Below are 10,601 nucleotides of genomic sequence, written 5' to 3'. Positions count from 1 at the left end.
GCGATCGGAGGTGTGGTGACGCCGGCGAGGATGTGGGTGAGCGTCGACCGGAAGGGAGCCTTGTGGGAGAGCTAGAATTGGGGGGAAATGAGGCGCGATCTTCTAATTCTCCCTCATTTTGTTCTCCTGTTTCGTTCCTTTTTTTTTTTTTAATTAAATGTAATGTTTGATTGCACACCAATTTCATGGAAAATGGAATTGCAATTCCATCTTTTCATTTTTTTGGTGTTTGATTGGCAAAAATTTTCATGGAATTCATTTTCCACCTTTTGATGCCACATAGACATTTTCCTTCTTTATGAGGAGTGAAAATTCATTTTCCCGGATTACTGCAGCAATTTTTTTTCGTTTATTTATTTTATTTTTTTGCAATAGAAACAAATTCTAAGAATTATTGTAAATAAATATTTTCCTTTAATTGACAATTTTCATGTAAAACAAAATCAAACGAACACCAAAATATAGATGATTTTCTTAATTTTTTTTTTGGTGTGTGTTGGCAATGAAAACAAATTTCATCTATAATACTAGTAAAATCTATCCCTTTAATTGACAATTTTCATGTAAAATAAAGTCAAACGTAGATCAAAAATACTTTCATTTCAACATTTTTCACCTGAAAAATTATTCCAATCAAACACAATAATTTACAATTCTCAAGAAAATAATTTCTAGACAATTCAATTCCTTGAAATTTATTTTCAATTCATTCAATTTCATTTTTGCAATCAAACGGATCCTAAGCGACAGAAGAAAAGACAGCAATACAAGTCACCAATTTTGAATCCTTGTAGAAGACCTGTGAACAAGCCTTGTAGTCGAAGCATTATTCGTATACCATGGTGTTAAAAATAGAAAAATCCTAGGTTTTCAGTTCAGGTATTAGTTTTCAGTTTCCCAATGATTTGCAGAGCCACCGTATCAAGGGACAGGAACTTCTTCCTCAGCCTAATAAACAGGGCCAAAACACTCTTGCATCTCAACCAAACCCACGCCCAAATAATCCACAACAATCTTTTCAATGACAACATTACAATAACAAAACTGGTACAGAAACTCCTGGACCTCAAAGCCACAGCCCAAGCTAAGCTCCTCTTTACGCACTCGAAATCACCTGACCTCTTCCTCTACAATGTCCTTATTAAAGGCCTTAAAGCCTACCCCTTTGATTCTCTCCTTGTGTACAAAAATCTACGTCAACAAACCACCTTAGTTCCTGATAATTTTACCTACTCTTTTATTATTTTGGCATTTTCTGCGACTTCGTTCTCCGGGTCTGAGAAATTTGGCGTTTTGCTTCATGGGCAGGCAATAATATCTGGCCTTGGCACGGATTTGTTTGTGGGCTCGGCTTTGGTAGATATGTATATGAATTCGTCACGGATTGGATATGCATATAAGGTGTTTGGTGGGGTATCCGATCCAGATACGGTTCTTTGGAACACTGTGATATCTGGGTTGGTGAAAAATTGTTGCTATGATGAGGCCATCCGGGTTTTCATTGATATGGTTAAGAGGACAATGCGGATTGACTCAACTACGTTAGCTGTGGTTCTTTCAGGTATAGCTGAGTTGCAGGAAATGAGTTTTGGGATGATGCTTCAGTCTTTGGCTATTAAGGTTGGTTGCCATTTTCACGAGCATGTGCTTACTGGTTTGATTTCTTTGTATTCGAAATGTGGGGACATTTTGACTGCTCGGGTATTGTTTGAGTTAATTGGGAAGCCGGATTTGATTGCATACAACGCAATGATTTCTGGTTATTCGTTTAATAATAAAACCGAGTCATCAGTTCAGTTATTCAAAGAATTGCTTTTTTCAGTGGAAAAAGTTAATTCAAGTACTATGGTTGGTTTAATCCCAGTGTTCCATCCGTTTGGTCATTTGAAACTTACGAGTTTAATTCATGGTTTTTGTGTAAAGTATGGTTTTATTTTTATTTCTTCTGTTTCTACTGCATTGACTACAGTTTATTGTCGGCTGAATGAGATAGAATCTGCCAGGAAGCTTTTTGATGAGTCGGCAGATAAAAGTTTGGCATCTTGGAACTCCATGATATCAGGCTATGCCCAAAATGGCCAGACAGAAATGGCAATATCACTTTTTCGTGAAATGCAGAATCTTGATATTAATCCAAATCCTGTCACAATTACCAGTATACTATCTGCATGTTCTCAACTTGGTGCTTTAAGTTTGGGAAAATGGGTCCATGACTTGATTAAGAGGGAGAGTTTTGAGTCTAACATCTATGTGGCCACTGCTTTGATTGACATGTATGCAAAGTGTGGGAGCATTAAGGAGGCGCGAAGGTTATTTGACATGACGAGGGATAAAAATGTGGTGACTTGGAATGCAATGATATCTGGGTATGGCCTTCATGGACATGGACACGAAGCACTACTTCTTTTTGAGGAGATGTTATGTTCTGCAGTTCCCCCGACAGGGGTTACTTTCCTTTCCATTTTGTATGCTTGCAGTCATGCTGGCTTGGTAACAGAAGGAGAGAAAATTTTCCATTCAATGGTCCACGAGCACTGCTTCAAGCCCAGTCCCGAGCACTATGCATGCATGGTGGACATCCTTGGCCGAGCTGGAAAATTGCAAGATGCCCTAGAATTTATAAATGGTATGCCAATTGAGCCAGGTCCTGCAGAATGGGGTGCACTGCTGGGCGCTTGCATGATTCACAAGGATACTAACATAACTCATTTGGCAGCTGATAAGTTGTTTGAACTGGATCCCGAAAATGTAGGATACTTTGTTTTACTGTCAAACATATACTCAACCGAGCATAATTACTCTCGGGCTGCTTTAGTGCGTGAAGTTGTTAAGAAAAGAAATCTGGCAAAGACCCCTGGTTGCACTTTGATTGAGGTCAGGGGACAGCCTCATGTCTTTATGTCTAGTGACAGGTCCCACCCAGAATCAAAATCAATTTATGCAATGCTTGAAAAGTTAATGGATAAAATGAGGGATGCTGGATACCAGATGGAGACCATCACAGCATTGCATGATGTAGAGGAAGAAGAGAAGGAGCTAATGGTGAAAGTTCATAGTGAGAAGTTGGCCATTGTTTTTGGTCTTATAACATCTGAACCGGGAGCAGAGATTAGAATTATTAAAAACCTTAGGGTTTGCCTTGACTGCCATAATTTTACCAAATTTGTATCTAAAATCACTGAGAGAATAATCGTCGTGAGGGATGCTAATAGGTTTCATCATTTTGAAGACGGTGCTTGTTCTTGTGGAGACTACTGGTAGTACTTGTGTACTGATGAAGATTATCACACGGGAGAAGGGAGATTCTCTTTATTTCCTTGTTTTCCTGGCATAACAAGCTATCATCAATCAAGAAACTCCATTCTAAATTCTTTTTATATAGACATCATTCATATTTTCTAGCCCAAACATATCATGGAAACTCATAAGGGATTTGACTTTTCTATTGATTCATATGGATTGGATCAAAAAAAATTCTTGAAGGAATGAATAACAAACGACATCTGTACTTGTTCTACCTCGTATTTTGTTATGAAAAGAATGCACCTTTTTGCCTACCCTGGATGTTAGAATGCTAACCAACCAGCTATTTTTCAGAACAGATTTGTCCAGTGCTCACATCTACTTTTGATGACAGCACGTCTTCTCATTGAAGATGGAGTTGCTTGAGGAGCTGCTCTGAGAGAGAGATGGTATCTGTTGATTACTTTTGACCTTTTATTTTGCTAAGGTTTGATCAGCTTTGTGTAAGAATTAATACATTTTTGTTCATTATTGATTTCATAATGGAATAAAAGAAAAGAAAATAAATGATTCAGACAATGATATAAGAAAACCTCTGACCAAGTCACATTATTTGGTCAGTCTCAGAACATAATAGAGCCTAATAGATTCTCTTATTGCTGTTGTTTCGTCATGTACATCTTTTCTTTTCTTTTTCCTACACGGAAAAATTCCCATGATGCTCAACATTTTTTTTTTCTTTTTGGTTTTAGACTAACAAAAATAGTGTTTATTCTGCTCTATGAGCTGCACTGTCAATAGTTTATTTGGAAAAATAAAATAAAAATCAAGATATTTGTTTGCATAATATGAGGCATTGGCTTGATCATCATGGTGCAAACCAACAATTTAGCAAAAAGCATCAATTGCATTATTTTCTGTTACATTCATGTACAAATTGAATACCATTCTTATGCTAAACAAAACTTTGTCTGCTTGATTTATTCATTCAACTGCAACTTCCACTTTGTTGGACAAACATCAGATCCTCATAACCAGAAAGTACATTATATATATGTAGAGGAAGTATGAGAAATGTATCAGCAATTGACCCCACATTGCTTGGTATCAGGCCCCTTAGTTTTTAATATGAACGGGTCAATCCGGACCCATAACAAGGAGAAGATAGAAGCCAGAAGTACTGACCATATAACGACAATGGTAGGTGTCCTGTTCTGCTTACCCATGAGACCTTTTAGGAATGGATAGAGATGTACAATCACCCAAAAAGCAAAGAAGAGCTTCCCAAACAGGGGACCCCATGAATTGTACCCATTATTTATGGCATCAGAGATTCCAGCCACAACACCAACCAGGTTTATAATTAAAATAGTCGTTGGAGGGATTAGGAGGGTTGTCCACTTGAAAGCATATAGCTCTCCGAATTCCTCATCATCTGTTGCCTTAGATGTGACTGTAAAGTTTGTGTCTATTCCAGCCAAAACCTTTAGAAGACCTTGAATAACGGCAAACAGGTGAGCAGACACACCACCAATAACCCAAAATTGTTCATTTCTCCACCATTCCTCAATACTAACTCCACTCCACCTTAGCTCTAGGATGCCAGTGGTAAAAATGGAGAGAAAGAGAGCTATGAAAAAGAGACTTGCAAAGGTGCTTATCTGAATCAAGCAGAAATGAAGACTTAAATTCAGTAAAATAAAATAAATAAGACTAGACAGAAATAATGATGATTCTTTTACCTCTGGCATTATGAACTTTCCAGTGAGCAAGCAGATGGCAGGAAGGGTACAGTATGCAAGAAGAGGTAGGGAGGTGAATGGATAGACAGTTGTATTAACATATGCAAATCTCTCAAGCCACTTGAGTTTTCCATTTTTGTAGCCATACCAGACAGGGCTGTGACGACTAAAAAAGATTTCAACAGAACCAAGAGCCCAGCGCAGCACCTGATTGAGACGATCTGATAGATTAATTGGTGCAGATCCCTTAAAGGCAGCCCTTTTGGGCATACAGTAAATGGACCTCCAACCACGGCAATGCATCTTGAATCCTGTTAGGATATCTTCTGTGATAGAGCCATAAATCCAACCCAACTGCATGTTTATGAGATGTGAGAAGGAGACATGAGTTATGAAATTAATAATTATAATGATAGACAATAAGACCTAATGCAGGTCATGCATGACATACATTATTCTTTAGAAAGGGATTTATGTGTATATTATCCCACTTTCTCGGAGTAAGCAGAGGTGCTGAACATACCTCAGAACCCCATTCTGTCTTGTCTTCATAGCCGCAACTGATGACATGAATGGCTTCTTTGAGAAGGGCCGCTGGGCTTGAGGAAGGTGGAACTCCACCTTCAATCATTAATGTTGAAGTCACAAAAATTGGTGACTGTCCAAATTTCTTTTCAAAGTTCATCTGTGACATTAAGAGCTCTTTATCGTCATCAAATCCTGAGCCAGAAAATGAGAAATGTATGAGTTTCAGTATACCTGGCAGAAAATCAGTTAGCATATCTATTGACTATTGGAAAGACAATGACTGGAACCTGTAGTGTTTGCACCTCCATTGATATCATCCTTAGAGTACTTAGGAAGCTTTTTGCGGCGTCGAAAACATGGGCAGCAATCACAGCTTACCATCTTTGGACGCTTAGGACCCTTTGGAGGTTCATAGCCATATAAAGCTTGTCTTCTGAAGACGCATCCTGTACCAACATAGACCGGACCTTGAATTCCATCTAAGCCTTTCATGTTGATCTATGCAAGAGAAGAAATAAGAAGATTGGTGAATAATTATAAATACAATAGAAAAGAATATTAATATATTTTAATATAAGCACCAGGCTATGCACTTCCTTCCTTTCATAGCCTCTCTATTATAGTTGGAAATCCATAACATCTTTTGTAGCTTCTTTTGCAGGAACTTACATCAAAGAAGACCGTGTTTCTGTTGGCATATCTATCATGCCTGTCTATTCCATCAAATCTCTGTGGGAACTGAACATAGCAAACCTTCTTTCCGACTTGAGGATCCATCAAAAAACACATTGCTTCTCTCACAGCCTTGCTATTGTTTAGGTAATGGTCACAATCCAAGTTCAGCATAAATGGAGCATTGGTAAGAACACCAGAAACACGAACCTGCAGAATTTGGTGAAAAAAGTAATATGATTTTTCTTTCAGGAACCTGACCTCTGTTACCAATGCATTTTAGGAAACAGATGAAATGGGAGCAAAAAATTTATTTCAGCTCGTGATTAATCAGACAGCCAATGAAAGATTTTTGATCTTTACCAGGGCATTCATTGCACCGGCTTTCTTGTGATGCTGGAAACCAGGTCTCTTCTCACGAGATACATAAACTAGGCGAGGAAGTTCATTTCCTTCTACATCATGTCCCCCACTATGGCCTAGAAAGACTTGAATCATACCTGGGTGATCCTTGGTGTTGTTTCCAGGCCATGGGGTCCCATCTTGCATGATCCATCCTCCGAGTGGAACTTTTTGGGCTTTTGCAACCAGTGCATTAATTCTTACCTTGAACTCTTCATATTCTCTCTGTCACACATTTGAAGAAGCATATTACATCCAACTTTGTGATTCTTATATTGAAATCATAAGAGTTGATATTATACCTTCATAGCTCTTCTCTCCTTTACAAATGTTGGCTGCACTTTATCCTTCAGATAATCAACCTTCTCACAGAAGTACATCTCTGGGGCACGAGGCTCTATAGAAAATTTTTTGCAGAAAGGAACCCATTTCCGAGCAAATTCAGCTGTTTCTGATAGCGCTTCGAAGGTGCACATTGAAGCGCCGTCATCAGATATATAGCATGATATTTTATCGACAGGGTAATCCATTGCCAATATTGAGAGAACGGTGTTTGCTGTAACAAGAGGTGGTTCCTTCATGGGATCTACCGTGCTGACAAATATGTCTACTGGAGATAGCATATTGGGTTCAGCTTCTCTCTCATACCTGCATCAAAATTTTGTTAAATTATATGTACTTGCAGGAACACTGATAAATATGATGCAGTATTCTAGTGTATTCCTATACATAATAAATACTCCACTGGGATGTGAAGTCAATTATGCTTTTTTATTTTGCTCTTGCAAAACTAGGAATTACTCTGTTGGTTACTTCTGCTGATGACTTTTGAACTTCACCTGATTAATTAATAATTCGTGTACTATAATTAACATAAGGCAGGTTTATATATTGGGGGTTGAAATATTAGCTTTACTTGTATCATGTTCTTTTTACTGATAGTGTATATAGTAGTGTAAATAATCTTTCCATTTATTATTTCTTTCCTATTTTTCTTGAATAGAAAAATTGGAAAGATTTTTATTTTTATTTTATAACTGAGGTGATAAGATTCAAGATATTCTGTTGCCCTAGATGAGTTCATACCTCAGAGAAAGACGATCAAGGTAGGTCTCACGATCGATGGGAAACCATTTGGGGAACTGATCAAGGATCCATGAGAAGGCGAACCAGATCTCACATATAACAGAAGTCAACCAGAGCCCAAAGGCGTCGTGCACGGGGTTCAATAGTCTATAACGTAGGAAGAAAGCCAGAATCACCAGCCTAGCCACAATTACCATACGGTAAGGATTGATTTTGCTAGATGCAATTGGTACTTTCCTTGAAAGTGGCTGCCTTGCTTCATCTACACTGCATTTTCACATACATCAAATGTCTACTCAGTTGCGTCTAGAATTGATGGAAGCCAACTATATTTAGAAAGTCCTTTATTTTTATTTTATTTTTTGATAATCAAATTCATTGAACTGTACAGAAACGAAACATAAGAAAATTTTATTTGTAAAATAGTCAATAATTTGGAAAGCTTTGTATCGACATGTTCTCTATGAAAGGTGTTGAAGTTGAGTCATTGTCTTAGACAGAAGTACTATATCATTTCATTAATTTTATTAAATTTTCTCTGTGATTGCCTAGAAGCTTCATTTTTTATATATTTTTATTTTTTTCCCCGCTCCTCTAATATTGAAATGGAAAATCAACCTACATGGCCCTTTTTTGTTCCTTTGATTACTTACATGGCCATGTCTTGGTCAGCTAAGTCATCTGGTTCGGGCCCCAAATTTCCTTGCTGCATTTTCCAATCATCCATCCTTTCTTTCCATCCCATCTCCTTCTTATCATCCCATGTTGCACTCCCTGTTCTCAATATCATGCAATGTACTATAGAACATCAACAGAAATATCCATGCACCAAATACATATACATTCTCACACAAAAGAGCATCCGATTGAGCATATAAATTTAGTTAGATTTACGTGACTTTTTACCAGGAGCATATAAATTTAGTTAGATTTATGTGACTTTTTACCAGGCTCGGATACTGGATAGGGATGCACCCGTTTATGCAGAGAGGATCCCATCTGCTCTCCATAAGCATGATTGGACATCGGGATTTCACCGCTGACCTGCATCCATGGAACAAAGTTCACAAGAAATGAATTTCACCTTGGTCAGTCAATGCTGACTTAAAATTGAGAACCACCTATATATACAAGGAGATAATTATGACAGAAAGCGGTTTTTTTTTATCTTACAGGATGAGAGCGGACCCCAGCTATAACAGGCGGGTACTGGGCATTATCATCATCTTCAGGTCCTCTCCCATAACTCATCTTCCCGTGAAGCATGGCTTCAGCAATATTTGTGTTTGTGTTTTTCTCATCAATGTTGAATTCGTGTTCAATGTCATCAATATCTTCTTCATCGTCATCTCCCTCGACCCTTGGACTCCCTTAAGTCACAAAATATAATAAGATACAATTAGAATGTAAATCCAACATATACAAGTGAGATAGTAGTAAATAACATTAGTAAAATCCTGTACTCGAGCATATCAATTTACAATATATACCTTTAAGACGCTTGTATCTGGTTTTACATTGGGGGCAAAGTTGGGTTCCTTCTCTCCTCTCATACTCATAGCATGGCCGGCACACCGGGAAACCACACTCGTTGCATGCCACGAATAGTTCCCCGTCGACCGTTAGGCCAACCTCATCGCCACATATTTCACAAACTTGGCCACTCAGATTTTTCAAAGACTTGGGCTGAAAAAACAGTTGGTATGCATTAATAAACTAAGCTTTACATGTTTCATTTATTGAATTGTATAGGACTTTCTTAATCATATTCCATTATGTTCCAATGTACCAAACATGCATATGGTTAGTATAAGATGCATATCTACAAACATAACATGTATAATGAATTGTCTCAACTTGCTTATTAACATAGGCATGGTTACCTCTTCATGGCCATGGATGACGACGAGCTCGTTCCTGTTGTGAGAACCAGCTACAAGTCCAGCGCTGGCTTCCATTGATGGAGAAGGTAGTGTGTGTACTGTGTATAGTGAGAAAAGAGGCTGGTCAAGCAATGGTGTGGTAAGGGATTCTTTTTAAGGAATGTTAAAAAGGGTAGAATTACTATCATTTTCTTGACCACCTAATATAGGCAGATGTTGGTTGCAGAGTCTCCATTGCCTTCAAGTTAAGCTTCTTCTGTTCCAACCACCTTTAAGCATCCTCTTCTGTGGCCTTTTTTTCAAAGACCAACTTTACCATTTATTTTTTTAGGAATTAATATTGTCTTCTATTCATTATTTTTGAAGTGCCCTTTTAATAAATTAATAATTAAACATAAATGATTATCTTGAGATTATGTCACTTTATTAGAAATGATTACTGGTAAGAAATTCAAGTAAATTGTCTTAATTTTGGGTATATGGTCTTCTTCTGAGTATTAGTCATATGTATCCAACGGAATTTGAAATCAGTCATACATAAAAGTTCTTTTAAATTTGACTGTATACATGTCACGGTTGCACGACATCTGGTCAAAATTTTCACTTAGATGTTGCTTATGGACAAATTATAATTAGCAATTCATTTGATTCTGCAACAAGCAAACACTGGAATAAAAATATCAAATAATGCTTGAATAGCAAGAAATTTCAAATGTATCGTCCCTAGAAAGTTAGGTTAGTGAGTTGGGACTACATTTTCTTGAAAGGAAAGTTGCTCCTTATACACTGCTTAGGCCCCTCGTGGATCTCACTAATTATCAATAGAAATATCATCCATGTTACACTTTGTATGTTTAAGTAAAATATCTACTTATGAGTACATTTTTATGTAAATAAGTGATTTATAAAATGTTATAAATAAAGACGTATTTGTGAATGACTATTGGATTCATTTGGCCTTATTGTAATCTATATACATGGACACTGAGTCTCATTAAAATACAAATAAGTCTATAGATTTTTGTACTTTTTCCCCTTTTTCTCT

General features: G+C 37.3%; 2 protein-coding genes and 1 long non-coding RNA gene across 4 annotated transcripts; 2 read left to right on the top strand and 1 right to left on the bottom strand.

Annotated features, from left to right (window-relative positions):
• The first annotated feature begins 824 nt into the window (after nucleotides 1-824).
• On the top strand, nucleotides 825-3,474 carry LOC111403789 (pentatricopeptide repeat-containing protein At4g30700-like). Its single transcript, XM_023032412.1, has one exon. It carries the CDS (start codon nucleotides 901-903, stop codon nucleotides 3,259-3,261), a length of 2,361 nt encoding a protein of 786 aa, XP_022888180.1. The 5' UTR covers nucleotides 825-900; the 3' UTR covers nucleotides 3,262-3,474.
• Nucleotides 3,475-3,934: 460 nt separating this feature from the next.
• LOC111403788 (cellulose synthase A catalytic subunit 7 [UDP-forming]) lies at nucleotides 3,935-9,674 on the bottom strand. Of its 2 annotated transcripts, none has more exons than XM_023032409.1 (13): nucleotides 9,557-9,631; nucleotides 9,164-9,359; nucleotides 8,847-9,043; nucleotides 8,621-8,717; nucleotides 8,327-8,447; nucleotides 7,674-7,940; nucleotides 6,890-7,235; nucleotides 6,549-6,812; nucleotides 6,183-6,395; nucleotides 5,801-6,011; nucleotides 5,509-5,705; nucleotides 4,986-5,339; nucleotides 3,935-4,904 (listed from the first exon to the last, which is right to left on the bottom strand). In XM_023032409.1, exons 1-13 carry the CDS (start codon nucleotides 9,629-9,631, stop codon nucleotides 4,323-4,325), a joined length of 3,120 nt encoding a protein of 1,039 aa, XP_022888177.1. In that variant the 3' UTR covers nucleotides 3,935-4,322. The 2 variants fall into 2 exon arrangements, with proteins under 2 accessions (XP_022888177.1, XP_022888179.1); XM_023032411.1 differs by having other exon boundaries at nucleotides 4,323-4,904; nucleotides 5,816-6,011; nucleotides 9,557-9,674.
• Nucleotides 7,513-10,110, top strand: LOC111403790. The gene is made up of 4 exons (XR_002704537.1): nucleotides 7,513-7,873; nucleotides 8,624-8,761; nucleotides 8,849-8,905; nucleotides 9,547-10,110. It is a non-coding gene; the product is annotated as an uncharacterized LOC111403790 (long non-coding RNA).
• The last annotated feature ends 491 nt before the right edge of the window (nucleotides 10,111-10,601 follow it).

This window comes from Olea europaea, chromosome 11 (assembly GCF_002742605.1).
Source record: "Olea europaea var. sylvestris chromosome 11, O_europaea_v1, whole genome shotgun sequence".
In the NCBI taxonomy this organism is placed as follows: domain Eukaryota; kingdom Viridiplantae; phylum Streptophyta; class Magnoliopsida; order Lamiales; family Oleaceae; genus Olea; species Olea europaea.
This window is presented reverse-complemented; position numbering and strand designations above follow the sequence as displayed.

Bases quoted from the DNA above. Each gene is read 5' to 3' on its own strand.
- LOC111403789 (XM_023032412.1), top strand. From the start codon at position 901: ATGATTTGCAGAGCCACCGTATCAAGGGACAGGAACTTCTTCCTCAGC.
- LOC111403788 (XM_023032409.1), bottom strand. From the start codon at position 9,631: ATGGAAGCCAGCGCTGGACTTGTAGCTGGTTCTCACAACAGGAACGAG. The intron at 8,448-8,620 runs GTAAAAAGTCAC...TATTGAGAACAG, and splicing joins CTATCCAGTATCCGAGCCTG to GGAGTGCAACATGGGATGAT. The intron at 6,396-6,548 runs GTAAAGATCAAA...CAAATTCTGCAG, and splicing joins CCGGTGCAATGAATGCCCTG to GTTCGTGTTTCTGGTGTTCT.